Consider the following 16,475-nt stretch of genomic DNA (forward strand, 5'->3'; position numbering starts at 1 on the left):
CACGTGGCCTTTTAAGGATTCTTTAGAACCGAGTGGGGGCCGGCAGGGGCCTTCCCCACCCTCAACAATCTTGTATCACCTCAAATCAAATACAGATATGAGGTAAACAAATGCAACTAGATTATGAAATAGAAAACTTACATACCATTGTGACTGCTTAAATAAAAAATCAAGTTATTACCGACAAAAAAAGTTGTTTTAATCACCAAAATATTTAATGTGTTGTTTGGTTATTATTATTGTTTTTGTTATTTGCTTTTTTTTTTTTTTGCTGTAACCAAAAGAAATCATGAATAAGCTGGCCGTCGGGTCGGGCACTAGCTAGCCCGATTCGGGCTGGAGCCCGAAAAAATGGCATTGGATTGACCCGAGTGGGCTCGATTAATCCTCATTCAAACTGATATTTTTTTAATACATGTTTTATTAGTTTTTGTATATAATTATAATTATTTTATTATGATTAATTATATTTATATATTATTTTATATGAAAAATATATATTTTTAATTTAATGGGACCGAGCTAGAGTTAGGTGTTGAGCAGAACGTGGACCTGACCCAACCTGGACTCCTTAATCTGCTTTAACTACGAGCATGAGAAGAGAGTTAAAATCAAATCACGTACAGGAAATGATTTCAAGCAGTCAAATCTTATTGAGGGTTGTTTTTTCATAAGTATTAAAAGAAAATGTCAGTGGGTTGTTTTTTCATAAGTATTAAAAGAAAATGTCAGTGGGCGTTCCTCCTTGATTCAAAGAGGTAGGTACATATTGTCACGGGACAAAACAAATAAGATTTTTTGTCGTCTTTTTTAGTGACATAAAAGAGACAAAGTTCCATGTCATATAAACTCCGATTATACTCTTTACGACCACAATAAAAAACACGTGCATAGAAATAGATATCAACAAATTAATATTATATGGCTTGTTTTGTTACTGTATGAACCGAATTTTTTGTGATAAATAGATATCAACAAATCTGACCCTTTTTTGTGTGTTGTATTTATAATGTTTCATGAGTTTATTCAATTTTTTTTTTTTTATAATTTTTACAGTGTTTGTATCACTTTAAAAGTTTAGTCATGTATTGAAATTGTAAGGAATCTTCAAGTGTTTATAAAGGGAGTCATTGATGAGAAGATCTTTATCGTTTTTAACCTTTTTAGAGTTGAAACCAAAACTGTTACGTAACGGGTTGAGATCCGTCGAACCAAGAGTCTGAGCTCAAGAGTGAGTCAGATTGTTATAGCGTTGCTTGAATCTACGAACAAACTGATTCGATTTGATAGTGATTTTAAAATGCCAGTCGTCAAAATTTAGCTAATTAGTTGCTTATGTTCTATTGAATTGTTTTTCCAATAATCAAACTGCAAGAAAAAATTTAAAGTTCACGTGGTTAAACATTTTCTGGAAATATGTTTTATACTGACAAAATTATTCACATTTGATTGAAATTTTTGTTCAATTGTTGATGCATAAGCGTATCGTGAAAATAAACTCTCTATATACATTTATCGTCACGATAATTTGTGTTTGTTTGTTTCAGCCAAGCAGTTCAACGGGTTCGGTAGTTTATCGGACTACTCGTTACCGGAAAAATTCAAAAGCACGGTTTATGATACTCTTATTATAATTGAAACCCATGATATTGAGTTTGTCTTTTTAAGTTCAAGATCATTTGTGAAAAAACTTTTTCTGTTTGACTCAAATCGTTGGTAAATCGTCGATTGGTATAAGGAATCAAGTTTGATTATTCTATAAGAATTACAAAGTTTCTTTTGTTTATTCTTAATTGTTCATATATATTAATTTTGGATTCGTGAGAACAATCATGCATTGTGTTTAATCACATCCACCTAATACCTTGTATCAAGGGACGACTGTGATTAAATAAAAATCAAAATGACAATAAAAATTCAATTTTGATTTATTAATATTTTACCAAATTATAATACTTAATTAATCTATAATAAAATATTAGTAATTTAATCAAATGAGCAAGCTACCAACGCAAGGAACGGGGCCGATTCAGCTATATCCGATTTTCAACGTGGAAATAACGTGATTTATTTTCGAACAAAGAAATTGGTAAAAGCCAGAGGTTTTAAGGGGAAACTAGCCGCTTGCGTAACACGCGTCTGATGAAGGGAGCGATGGCTTATTTTCAGGATTGATTCATAAATGTTTCGGCACTTTAGCATTCCTTCAAATTTATGGCGGTCGACCAAATACCTTTTTCGCCGCTACTTTCTTCCCGCCACTCAACTCAAATCGAAGTGTATTTGTATCCTCGTTACTCTGCCTCTCTCTCTTGCCCTCTCTCTGACAGGGAACGTCGTCAAGAACAGACGTTGTATTCTTCTAGGGCTTCATCTCGTTTTTGTAATCTCCAGATTTGGGGCGAATGGCGGAGAGCCCGACTGCATTTTCCGACAATGCAAATCCTCCGGGGTCTATCTTCTTGGGCGTGCGATTCGTTCTGTGCGGCTTCGATCAGCCGGACGAAGTTCAGGTGAATGCATCGCTTCCTTATTTTTGGTCCACGGAAGTCGGAGATTGGCCGATTCTTATTGGTTGTTCCGGCACTGATCCGTCGTTGGATCTGATTGCAGTTCCGGGATGCGCTTGTGGACGGCGGGGCTGTCGACGTTGGACGGTACGATTCTACCTGCACGCACGTCATTGTGCATCGACTCACTCGCGTAAGTCTTCTATCTTTGCTTCAGTTGGTTTTACGAGTCTCATCTGTTCAAAATCGCGAATGAAATGTCCACATTGTTCAGTGTTTTCGTCATTTTGGCCTAGCGTATACACTGACCGGAAAATGTCTCGATCCTTGACATGGAAAAGGGTTAGCTGATACGCAACGCTTTTATGTTGTGCTGTTGCCGTGTATCGAGTTTTTATTAATCGGACGTTTCACGAATCGCAGGACGATCCGGTTTGTGTTGTGGCGTGGCGTGATGGGAAAATTGTCGTTACAGAGACGTGGGTTGGAGATAGCCTTGATCTTGGGAGGCCTGCTGATGCTAATCGTGTATGTTTTTCATTTTTTCGCTCCTTTTGTATCTCCGGATATTTATGTTTAGCATTGATTTGTTTTCTGGCGACACGGACACGCATATGGAAACACACAGACAATGCTTGAAATACTTGGAAGAACATAAATAAGTACATCAGGGCAAAACGCACGTGATGATTTATAGGACAATAGTGTATGCGCTCACTTTTTCCTTTTTGATGGAAACATTGCTGATTAAGAAACAATTTCATGCTTCCGAATAATATCCGCCAGCAGAAAGTTCTTGTCTGGTCACATTTTCTCGCCAAGTTAGGCGCCTAAGTATGCCTTTTGTGCATGATTAATTCCCCAGTTGAAGTTACATTCTATAGTGGAAACTTAGAAATGCATGTTCATACCAAATAGGTATGTAGAGTGCGAAACGAATATGCCAGTCTCTGCTGTAATTTGTCATAAAATAATTGATACTTGCGCTTACTTTCTTTTCACTATTTATGACACGGTTTGGTTAACCGGAAGATGCAGGCATGGCAACATGGCAAGAGAATGAAATATGCCATTATGTCACAAACTAGTGCACGGCCGTCTAATTTGTTTAGCAGGGGAAGTCAACTGGGAATGTTCTGGTTGCTGATCATATTGGATTGTGATGCCTTAACTAAAGCATGATTATTGGCATCAAACTGCGACTCAGACACTTGATTAAGAAAAAGAGGGGTTTTAATCACAAACTTAGGAGTAAGGTATTTTGGGTTGACATTCAAAACACATTTAACAAATTGATGATCATGCACGCTACGCTTGCTACCTAAGTAATTGGAAACGCAAGAGGCGGGAGGTGCTGCTGCTAATCATCTATCAGAAGTATCAAGCTTGCTTATCAGCTACTACTGTACGAGCATTTCCAATCCTGTGATGCTTCAGGAGCATGCTTACTGGTGTAACAAAATATTGTCATCAGTTACCTAAAATTTTGTTTGATGCAACTTATATGGTTGTTGGTCCTAACAAACCGTTACTAAAAACAGTAGGTAAACAATGTGATGGAGTAGTATATCGATACTTTCTAGTTATTGTGACCTAGAGAAGCATAAATAAATTTTGCCGTGAATAGCCTATCTAAGTAAAGAAGGTGCTTCTTAAATGCTTCGCAGCATGAATATATATATATATATATATATATATATATATATATATATATATATATAAATAAATATAAATTGGATTCCTTCTGCTAAAAATTTGGATGAGACAATGCATTACCCGACAAAAGGAGGGAGAGTGGGTCATGGAGAGCAGTCCGGTGCTTTTAATTTTCAGTTGGCCTGGAAATTAAGAATATCATGTGTACATTTATGGTGAAGCTTTAATATTCTTCTGACATTATATTGGATGGCTGTACACTATATATATATATTTTTTAAATTCATTTGCACATGTTTTTCTTTTATTTGTACCTTCTGATGATGGTTTCATGACAAGGCATTTACTTGCGTACCTAAAGTTTGTCGACTCAAACCAGTGTTCCTTTTATACTTTTTCTTGAACTGAAACTGCAGCTATGGTACCCATCAACATCTAGGTACTGCACAATCAAGAGTTCCGGTTCTATTTGATGTTAGCCAGCACAAGAGCCTATGGGCCCTATATTGCATGGACATGGACTTGGGTGTCAATGTCTGACACGGATACAAGCATCGAACTGGTGAGCCATGGAAAGTTGGACACTTGGACACAGCTATCAGCTATGTCTATACATATAATTTTAGAGAAAATAAAAATAAAAAATTCCATAAGGGAAAAGAAGTTATTTGAAATTTTGTTATATAATTTATTTATTGACTTTAGTCTAATTTGAAATTAATTAAAATAAAACAAAGTTTTTCTTAAACTCAGTTTTAAAAGATGACGAATTGTCATTTTAGGAAGAGAGAAGGGAATATTGAGAGGGAAGAAAAGAAAATGGGAAGAGAGAGAGGGAGAGAGGGAGAAAGGATAAAGAAGAATGTGTATTTTTTTGAACACATCATATTTCAAAAATGGAGTGTTTTGGGCACGTTGACGCATGTCTGTGTTGGCCACTGGCTGATCCTGACACTTCATGTTTTTTGAAGTGTATGCAAGGTTGAGACTTGAGACAGTTTTGGTACTTGGTATACTTGCATAATTTTCTCTCCTAGTCTAGATAAATATTTCATACTGCTCTGTTTTGCTTGGTAACTCTTTGGATTCTTGTGTGCTTAATCAAATTACCTAATTAAGTAATTAAGTTTATTACGTGACATTTTTTATTTAATGTGTTTTCTTCACTCTGACAGGTTCTATATATGCCGGTAAAAGATTTAGATGGGATACCAAAGTTTCGAGAAATACACATTTGTTTGACTGGTTATCAGAAGCAAGAACGATATGATATTATGGTATGCTAATGATGCTTTATTTGATGCGTTGAAGATCTATAATATAAATACAACTGCAATATAATGTGAATTTCTGATAATAATACTTTTCATTTTTTTCTCTGTTTTTATCTTAAATATATGCCCCATTAGATGCTGACATGCACGCTATGTTAAAAACTTAAAATGGCCAGAACAATTTTATGGCAACTCACAGTTGAATGGAAATGAAACCTCTTATTTCTTTCAAATGCTGTATTTGGATCTCCTCATCACATGCTAAAAACGCCTGTAAGATGATTGATTTAATGATGAGTTTACTACATATAGCATGGCCTTACTAGTGAAATAGAAAAATCATATTTGTGGGAGTTTGATTACCAGGGATTGGCTGCCCTACATAACTCATTTTACTTTGGGATGAAAAAGGACACAGAAGGCTTCATTGATCACTATATTCGTTCACAAATTCCACCAATTTGTAGGAGAAGATATTTATACAGTGTAGCAAAACTAGCTTTAAACTACTTTTAAAATTAAAATGGAATAAGGTTTGATCTTATTCATGGATTAACGAAAATCAATAAAAAGCAAGTGCTTTGAACAAAGCTCCGGTAGTTGTGAAGCACTACTGAGCACTTCACGTCTAACTTTTCACTGACGGGTGATGGATGTTTTCCCGCCCCCTTTGGACCTTTCTCTTGACCTCCAATAGAGCTTTCCTTATACGGACACCCGAAGACTGCTTGATGTTCCCTTAAAACTAGATTTTTCTACTTTGATAAGCCATGTTGGCCATACACAATTCACCTGAATTTTATGAATTATTTGTTTGAAAGAATCAGTAGTGACCACATTCATTTCCTTCGGTGCATTTTTATGTTGTATTTTTGTTGTGTATGCCTCTCTCTGTATTATTACTCAAGCAGGGCAAGTAAAGTTGGTTATGATCACATTGAAAGAACTGTTTTCTGGTGAAGGTGATCTTGATATGTTGGTGCATCAGGGGCTTCTTTGGTTCAAAAGCTTTCTGTGCAACTTTAAATTTTGATTTGAAAACTGACAAAATCATAAACTTTTAAGGTTTTGTTGGCCATTGGTTTCCATTTTGATGTGTGAAGATTTGCTAGTCTCTTGGATCAGTCATGTTTTCTCAGAAGGATAAGGTTCATCACTGGAATCCCTATGTTCCATATGGTATAGAACACTTTAGCGGTACTGGTGTCTGTGACTGATTAAAATCACAGTGACATGCATATATATGTCCTCACTACTGCATTCTTTAAAATTTTTTGAATTCCAAGCCTCATTTTGAATGCAGAAAATGCCAGTTTGAGCATCAGAACTCTGCATGATGCAGGTCTTGAAAATCACAATTTTTTTCGAAATTTGCAAATAGGTGATTTAATACATGTATTATTTGTTCTCATAAACTCGTAATGAATCTCCTTGCCTGTTTCAAATTCATATACAACATGAGTTGTTAATATTTCATGGGCTCCTGTCTGTATGTGTGCCTGCAGGACTTTGGGTGTAGGCATGCATTAATTTTCTTGGAACCTCATCCAATGTTCTTTTCCTTTTCTCTTGTTTCTCTTTAGAACTTTCGCTGTTTAGAAATTTTTTGACCTTCAATGTTTTCTAGTTTCTGCAAATTAAACTTGGGGCAATGCCAGGATTCTGCATTGCACCTGCTGATCTCCTCATTGTTATGATCCATTGTTTGTAACTTTGTGTACTCTGTTTTCAAAATGAAACTGTGAAATTCACATCATGAGCGAGAAAGATTTCAGACAAAATTAAGTTTCTGTTCATGCATGTGAATATACATATTTCAAGCATGTACAAACTAATTTACGGCAGGACTTTTGTCTGTTATAGGTAATGTTTGCATTCAAAGTTTCTATAGACATATAAACCATTTGTTAGGTTGGTCTTTACTTCTTGTTTCTCATCAATTTTTTTTCCTGTTAATCTGCCGCTCAATTTTATTATTACTATTTTTCTTTTCTAGAGAATGGTGGAACTGGTGGGTGCAAAATTCAGCAAGCCATTGGTAGCAACCAAAGTAACGCACCTTATCTGCTACAAATTTGAAGGTAAATTTTATTTCTTTATAGTGCACTAAATTTAAATTTAGGTTTGTATTGTGGCAAATCTCTTGTACAAGAAAGAGCTTATTTGGTATAGGATTTTGCCACATGGATGCTCTGCCTTGCAGTTTATGTGTTTTTTTTGTTTCTTTTGATTTGTGATGAAAAAAAGCAGTAAAATGGCTGTATCTCTATTTTCCGTCTTATTTATGTTGCTTCAATTTTAAGTATATTTTTATCCTCTGAATCATTTAAGTTTCACTTACTAAAAGCTTGTCTATGATTTGGAAATACAAGGAATGAACAACCAAACGAATGCACATCTGACTGTCCAGTTTAGTTTTCATGTGGACTTTTCCTAAGTCATGAATCTTCATGATTTTCTGCTATTGGGCAAGCCATGCCCATTTATTCCTTCTTTTGGTTCTAAGTTTTTCTGCCTGAAAAATTACAAATACTACCCTCGATAATCCTCTATATTTCTTTTGGTGATCTAACTTAAGTATCATGTTGATAAATTTTTAGCTGTTGATCATATCATTTATCTGATTGAAGACCTCTGTTGTGGCTCTTTGTTCTTTCAAGAAATTGATTACCTGATGATGTGTACTGTTTTTATATGCTGCTAAGAGTAAGCATCTGGGTGCTTCTACTGTTTTTCCTCCAGTTATTGACTTCTAGAGAAAATGTGATTGGGTCCAATTTTATTTTCTCCTATATTTCCACATGGTTGTTCTAGTGTGCTTTTATAACATAGAGCATCTCTCATTTGGAACACTTTTAAGTTGTCAGGTTTTCTTGGTGACAGGTGAAAAATATGTCCTTGCTAAGAAGATAGGAATTAAACTTGTTAATCATCGCTGGTTGGAGGACAGGTAGCATGTCTATGTGATTGTTTTCTTTGAGGTTTTGCTAGTTCCTCAGTGTTTATGGTTGGGCTTTTTTTCAATTCTTTTCACATTGAAGCTAATGTACAACATTAAACTTGCAGTTTGAGGGCATGGGATAAGTGTCCAGAAGATGAATATAGTAAGAGGTAATGGTATTCAAGTTTGTTACATGTTTTCCATTAGGTTTTTTTTTTATAAGTATTGGCTATTTTGTGGTATTTGGATGCATATGGTGATTCTTTTCACAAGGTAATTCAGTAGGACAGAGTACAAAGTTAAGGCCTGATCCCAGGTTAATATCGTTGGACTTTGGCTGCGATTGAATATAGGATTGTAAATGATGGGACTAGGAATGTAGGGCTCCATGTATCCCAAATCTGCCAATCCAACTCTCCAACCATATGGGTGGGACACCTTGGAAAGGACATATCCAATGTAAACTGGGACATGTCCTCACCAATGTTGTAAAATGCGTAATGTGACTTGTATTGGTTGTGTCCAAAGTTAGATATGTGATGTAATGTAAAGAAGTCATAAGTTTTATTTATAATATTAAAAATAAAAGAAATTGGAAAAACAAAAATAAAAATAATAAGAAAAAATTAGGAAGAGATACTCTCTATAGAAAGCAAGATTGTATAAAGATAAAAAAAATAACAAATATATGTTACCTACAACATGCATGTTTCATTTGAAATAATCAAAATTGATCACTTAAGTTACCCTCAATACTTGATGGGTAACAAAATAAATATGTTTTTCATTATCTATGATCTACTCCTTGGAGTCTTTAAGCAACTTATGGTCGCAAAATTTTAGATTCTATTTTGAGAATAAATATAGGATCTTGTAAGAAAAACCATGAAAATGCTTTTATTGCACCTAGTTAACTGTAAATTTTATTTTTGTTTTTTACTTTAAAATTTTAAAAATTTAAAAATTTAAATGCAGGGGTCTATGGTATCGTTTTGCTTTATAGTTACATTATATAACATCTTTTAAGATATGCTATGTTCCATAGAACTTTGGCTTTGATCTCCATGAAAACATGGACCAGTTTGGGCCTGGATGTGGAGCATCATTTGTGAAATGTCAAAAATATACTACCTGTATATGGCGTTCAAGGATTGCAGTCAACCTATAAACCAGACAGCCAAGTACCCATGGATTGGAAGGCTAATAGGGTGGCAAAGCAGTCAGGAAAATTCAGGATCTTGGTTTACTGTATTTTAGTCTGTATTACTATTATTGTAGTATGGATTCAATAATTTGTACCTTGTTATGTCATGAATTTTGTTTGCACATGATTTTGTTTCACATACTTCTTGCAGATATGGTGTAACTTATGCTCCATAAAAATCAAAATTGGATGTGTTATTCCAGGGAATCATAAATCTATGTTTTCCAAGTCAAAGTGTCCTCATGGCTCTAAACTCTCCACTTCGACTTCTGCTAGCCTCTTCTTTATAGAGGCTGGAATTGCATTTTTCTGAAGGATTTGTGAACGATGAAATCAACTTCTGCTTCTCCAATTTTCTCAATTTCACTAACTTCCAATCTCCATTTGTTATTGATACTCAATCATGGTTTTAGTACAAGCAACATGGATTAAAATGTCTCCTTATCATTTTGCCTCATTTTCAATTAATACATGCTTCTAAGATTTCTTTTGATTTTTCTTCTGCCCTGCAGTAGCTGGGAATTGGAAATTGTAGATGCTGAAGCTGGAGACTCTGAGGAAGAATCTGAAAACATGCGCTATGGTAGACCATCGAATCAGAGAAAGATTGGTGGAGATGGTAGTTACATGAATAAGTGGCATGGAGATGTCATGACAGCTGGCAAAGCATATGAGATGCAATATAACAATGGCACAGTTCAGGTCTCATCATCTACACCTAACAAAATGCTAGCCAATGCCCCTTTAACAAGAAAAAGTACTCCTGATAAAGGTGCTGTAGATGGTAGGATTTCTGATGAAGCTAGCAAAATGGTTGAGATACAATATGACAATGAAGCAATTCAGGCTTCATTATCTACACCTAACAAAGTACTAGAAAATGCCGCTCTGTTACCTATCCAAAGAAAAACTACTCCTGATAAAGGCAATGGAGGGCGTCCTGAAGGAATATTAGGCACTGAAAATTTTGGAGGTTCTTTGGTAAAAGCGAATGGCCATGTTGTGGAGCACGCCTTTGAAAGAACTCCAATTGCAGAACATGGTGAAAGAGCTGCAGGTTATTATGATATCAGTAAAGTGATTTCTGGGATAAATATTTCTAACCAAACCCCTTATTCTGATTCCTCAGATAAGAGAACTCCACCAAGTTGCTCTTCGAGAACATCGAAGTTATCTTGCGCTTCATATTTGTCTAAAGATCCTTCAAATAGGTTAAGCATCCCTCATCAAAATTCACATGGAGAAAGAAGCATCTCACCTCCAGCTTCAAAACAAATTGCTGATGACTTTGATGCCTTTGAGGTTACAGGAATCAATGGACAGGTCTCAGGTAAGACTGATACATTAACTGTGAATCAAGTTCATGTTATGGCTGACAATGGTGTTGCGTTGGCAAGGGCAGAAGAAAAACCACAAAATAAGTCAACTGAACTTAAATCAGTGGGCAGTGAAGATGGAAGCTCTTGCAGTCCAGCTGTTGATGCACATAATTTTTTAAAGAATAATTTGGAAAGTAGCGTGTGCAACCCTGTCAAAACACACTCTGTAGAAACTGCTCAGGATAGAATAGCTGATCCACCTCCAAAGAAGCTTTTGAGTTTCAGAAGGAATTCAACAAAGCGATTAACTGCATTTTCAACAAGTCCTGCTGATACTCTGCAAGCAAAGGTTTCTGAACTTCATGTGAAGGATCAAACTGCCTTCTCAGGTAAGGTGGATGGGGCCAATATGCCTCCTATTGAAGGTTATGTAACACAAGGGGGAGGCTCACTTGAAATGAATTCCAATCAGGGAGGCACTAAGTCATTATTGTTCATAGATTCTGGATCTATATCTGATCAGGCAAACAACAATGCACATATGAGTACATCATTGATTCCTTTGAATGGTCAAAATAATGAATCCAAAGAAACTAATTGCAGCCGTGTGGAATTGTTATCTAGTGACCATAATTTTTCACCTGAAAAAAATCAAACCGGTGAGAGTGCAGAGGCATGTGAAAATGAGATGAATGGATCTTCTTCCAAGAACCCTTCTATCAAGATTACCAAAAAATTTGTGGCCAGAAAGAACACTAGCAAAAGGCATGGGATAAATGACATGACTCCTTTTGATGCCAAATGTGGCTTGTCTTCTGGTGAGGAGCCAATCACCGGCAACCTTACAAATGGTGCAGTGCAATCACAGGCTGATGCTCAACATGAACCATTGGAAGGAAAGAAAAACTTTGAGATAGGTCTTACTTTAACAGCCGGTAAGGTCCTGCAGATTGAGCAAGGGAATAATAGGCCAAGTGCACAGAGGCCTTCAAACAAAACAAAGAGAAAATCTGCAGTTATGATTGAAAATGACGTGGTTATTGATGACGAGGAAAAACATTCTACTAAATATAAACAGTATAACGCAAAGAACCAGGTTTGTGATGGTGAGAAGAATGTCTCTAAATTTGAGCATGCAAATGAACCAAATGTTTTTGCTCTTAGAAGTGCAGAAGGGCGAGAAAACATTGAGAAATTCCTGGGTCCAACAGCAAATAACATGCAGCATATTGGCAGAAAAAATAGTAGATTGGAAGTGCCAAAATCTTCAAGTAACTTGAAGCGAAAATCCAGGGTTGTGAGTGAAACTAATTTGGCTGCAGACAAGGAAAACCAGCCAAATGAAACTGAAAGCCAAAATATTGATAATGTGAAGAAACATTCAACTGGAAAGATTGTGTCTAAATCTACACAAGTGAAGAGCAAGAGAGGTGGGGTTAATTCTGAAGGCAAAATTGATGCATCAAAAGTGGGAAAGATGTCAACAAGCAAGCAATTTGAACCCCAGTGGTTTATATTGAGTGGTCATCATCTCCAGCGAAAGGAATTTCAGCAGGTCATTAAGAATCTGAGAGGCAGAATTTGTAGAGATTCTCACCACTGGTGTTATCAAGCTACTCATTTGATTGTCCCAGATCCTCTCCGCAGAACAGAGAAATTTTTTGCAGCAGCAGCAGCTGGAAGGTACCTTTGGTTTTCATTAGCATGCGTAGATTCGACAAATTTTATTTTTTCTCTCAGAATATGTAAAAAAATTATCATATGTTTTGATGCTTTTGAATTCTTCATTTGTTCTGTGATTCATTGCATTGTTATGAACCCTGGTCCTAGATATTTTGGTAATGGGTTGATGGAGAGTTTTACCTCAACCCAACTCATTGTACAACTTTTTGGTTTAGTAAATCTTAATCAAGGTATGGGTTTGTAGGTGTTAAATGTAGCTAAATATTTGTTACCCTTTATTTCTTTTTGTCATATATAATTTGATATTTAGCTTTGCAGTTCATAATTGCTACTTAGTGCACACATGTATTACAGACAGGTGACATCACTTGCTGTAGCATAATTGTATAGTTTAATTGATTATATGTTTTGACATTTCAGTTCCTAATTTAGAAATGTTGATGATACTGCATCATGTAGCTTTAACTGTTAAGTTCTATGTGCATTCTATGCAAAACTTTTAAACGACCGAGTACAGAGGCTCAGTTGTGTGGATAAACAACTCTATTTCTGTATCTATTTCCCCATCATATTCTTTAGACACGTCTTGCCCCCATAACTGATTCATATTGTGGTTATGGTGGGTGGGTGTTAAACTCTTTTTGTGGTTAACTATAATTCTGATAATTCAGGTGGATACTTAAGACGGATTACCTGACTGCTAGTAGTCAAGCTGGGAAGTTCCTGAATGAAGAACCCTTTGAATGGTACAAGACTGGCCTCAGCGAGGATGGTGCTATTAACTTAGAATCTCCACGAAAATGGCGCTTATTAAGGCAGAGGACAGGGCATGGTGCATTTTATGGAATGAACATCATCATATATGGAGAGTGCATCGCCCCATCCTTGGTATGTGTCTGCATCATCTCGCTGTAGTAATTTATTGTTGCAGCTTTGCTCATTCTGAAGTTTTGCTATTTTCGTCGATGTGATTGTGCCATCAGAAATTGGAAAGATGGAGACAACTGCCCTTCGTGCTTGCCACCATTTCATTGTAGTTCTAGAAGATTCTTCATTTCAATGAATCAGTGGGAACACATTGTTGCTTCCTATCACATGTGGACGGACCCAAAAGAGTATCCCATCTCCTGAATTAGCTTTTGCAGTTTAAACTTTAAACCATGGAAACTTTCTTGGGAAGATAGTGTTGAGAGGAAAGTAAGATTAACGACTTCTGCTGGTATATAGTGTTGGGGTCTTGAACTTATAACGAGAGGAAAACTTGATATTTGTCCAATAGATTTACATACTCACCTTGCGACAGATGACATGAACTTTAGACCATTGATTTCCCATTTCCTTTTCACACTGGATCAATACAGCCTCATAAACATGTATAGCAGCAGTGCCATGGTCTAGTATTTTTGAAACAAAAAGTGAAATGAATCTTCTACTTACAAAATGACTATGATACTATGTGCTATAACTGATTTTTTAACCTATGTTCTGAAATGTTATTAGGACACATTGAAGCGTGTAGTGAAGGCCGGCGATGGGTCGATCCTGGCTACTTCCCCTCCCTATCACCGTTTTCTAAAGTCTCATGTGGATTTTGCCATTGTCAGTCCAGGCATGCCTCGAGTTGATGCATGGATCCAAGAATTCCTAGCCCACAACGTCCCATGCGTTCTTGCTGATTACTTGGTGGAATTTGTCTGCAAACCTGGCTTTTCTCTCGACCGCCATGTCCTCTACAACACTTATGCTGCTGCCGAAAAATCACATGCAAACCATTTACAGAGGCTGGAGGTCATTGAGGTGCCAACACAGGAAGATGACATTGTCTGCTCAGTCTGCAAACTAAATGACAGAGCAGAAGTAATGCTCATCTGTGGGGATGATGCGGGCAAAGTAGGCTGTGGAGTTGCAATGCACATTGACTGCTGTGATCCTCCCCTTGATTCTGTTCCAGAAGATGACTGGTTTTGTTCAAAATGCTGCAGTTCTGTTAGCATGAAAGGCGCAAAAAACAGCTCTGTTTTGAAACGCAAATCATCTCTTCATGTAAAATGATGCCTTTGTGACGCTGCTTGTATCAACCATGTATCTTCCATGGAAGATTCAATATGGAAAAATAAGGGGTAAGTTGCTCATGTTCTCTAGGAGAGTATGACAAAGGAGATGGGAACTTTTAGGGAAGAAACGCCCTTTACACGTCTTAAGTGTATATTTTTTGGCACCTTTTCAATCTTGTAATCTTATTCATGCCCAATAGTGTTTTCTAGATATTCTGGTGAAAGCCGTTTCATCATCTCGCCGAGAGTCCCTGTTTAGATCACAAAGTCGTATTCACACATTTTAGCTTTAGGCTTTGTTGCTATTACTCTCTTTGTATATGTATATATATATTATATATATATATATATATTATATATATATATATATATATACATATAGAGAGAGAGAGAGAGAGAGAGAGAGAGAGAGAGAGTACATGTGGTGTGTATACTTGTGTATGTATATATGTATGGCGAATGTGTATATACGCATGTGTACATACAACCCTGTGATTCAGAAATAAACGGTTGGGAGATCTATAGTTCTCAAGTTTATAGTTTTTTTAAACTTCAGCGTTGGTTTATAGGTTGACCGTGCCGAAGAATTTATAGCAGATTGGGAGAAAAATGGAACCGTTAGTGAAAGATTACAACATATCTACACGCGTATAAAGTCATCATATGAGTCCTCATTACAGTATCCCTGAGACAGCCCGTCCCAGACGTGCTCTCAGGAGGGAAGCTGTATCAGACGCTCTCCCTTCAGCCATTGCAACCGAAGCTGTGGGGCTGGCCTCAGTGTTGCTTTGGATAAGACTGGTTTAGCAGAAGCGGTGTTGAGATTGGAGGTTTTAAAGGCGCCTTTTGACACATCCTGACTACGCAGTCAGGATTTACTTGACACTCCATTAAAGCCTCTTGTTTGATCATCTTTTGGATTATTTGTCAATCGTATGAGTTTATAGGATAGGAAAATTATGTGCATCGATTTTGATTTAACACTTCATTCATAAGGTTTTACATGTGCAATTACATTTCCAAAAGAATTGTGGACAGCCAGCACTTCGAATTTTCCTTTTTCAAAGACCGACTTCCTGTGAACAATTAACTAAGTTGGTTGAATGATTCATAATCTTTAAACACGATCTTTATATTCACTTAGTCAACATGTTTGATAGACTCTGTAAACTTATGCCTTATGTTAGTAAAACATAAGCGCATACTTGGATTAGTGGGCAAAGTACCGTCTCAAAATTTGTTGAGACACTTTGCCTTAGGTAAGGCTGCACAAGAGTTGAGCATGGCTCGATTCAAAAAACACGAGCTCGAACTCTGCTGACTCCATAAAACGGGCTTAAGTTCGACTCAAAGAGACGGTGTCTAGCTCGACTCAACTCTCTTAACTTGTTTCTGTAAAATTGACCTGTCTTGTTTAACTTGTTAACTCATTTCTTTTAACTTATTCAACTTTGAACGACTATCTAACAGAAAATCCAAAGAAAGAATGCATATATTCTACATCCAGAAAACCCTTAAAGAAAAACTTAGCGATGGAACATTTCTTTTTGTTCATGACACATTTATGACACATTTATGTAGCCGAGCCAAGCTGAATTCAAACAAGTTGAGTTCTTATAACTCGAACTTACTCATTCAACATCTCAAACATAAACTTATACTCGTTTAAATGAGTCAAGTTTTTACAGGCGAGTTTGATCTTATTCGTTGCACCATCCTAGTCAGGAGTACAAGACACCAAACAAGCACAAGCATACCCAGTCTTGTTTATCTCAAAAGTATTAGAGTGACAACGTGTCTGCACTCCATTCCACGACTGAGAGTATGCGGCAGG

At 36.5% G+C, this 16,475-nt stretch overlaps 1 protein-coding gene across 1 annotated transcript; it reads left to right on the top strand.

Moving 5' to 3' along the window:
* The first annotated feature begins 2,300 nt into the window (after window positions 1-2,300).
* On the top strand, window positions 2,301-14,838 carry LOC116253898 (BRCT domain-containing protein At4g02110). Its single transcript, XM_031628888.2, has 10 exons — window positions 2,301-2,513; window positions 2,614-2,703; window positions 2,934-3,038; window positions 5,342-5,443; window positions 7,437-7,521; window positions 8,324-8,390; window positions 8,507-8,551; window positions 10,098-12,587; window positions 13,259-13,475; window positions 14,088-14,838. Exons 1-10 carry the CDS (start codon window positions 2,406-2,408, stop codon window positions 14,637-14,639), a joined length of 3,861 nt encoding a protein of 1,286 aa, XP_031484748.1. The 5' UTR covers window positions 2,301-2,405; the 3' UTR covers window positions 14,640-14,838.
* The last annotated feature ends 1,637 nt before the right edge of the window (window positions 14,839-16,475 follow it).

The sequence above is a fragment of the Nymphaea colorata genome, chromosome 5 (genome assembly GCF_008831285.2).
Source record: "Nymphaea colorata isolate Beijing-Zhang1983 chromosome 5, ASM883128v2, whole genome shotgun sequence".
Lineage (NCBI taxonomy): Eukaryota > Viridiplantae > Streptophyta > Magnoliopsida > Nymphaeales > Nymphaeaceae > Nymphaea > Nymphaea colorata.

Excerpts from the sequence above, each read along its gene's own strand:
- LOC116253898 (XM_031628888.2), top strand. The coding sequence starts at position 2,406 with ATGGCGGAGAGCCCGACTGCATTTTCCGACAATGCAAATCCTCCGGGG. Across the intron at positions 2,704-2,933 it reads TTGTGCATCGACTCACTCGC|GACGATCCGGTTTGTGTTGT; the intron begins GTAAGTCTTCTA and ends CACGAATCGCAG. Across the intron at positions 7,522-8,323 it reads TATCTGCTACAAATTTGAAG|GTGAAAAATATGTCCTTGCT; the intron begins GTAAATTTTATT and ends TCTTGGTGACAG.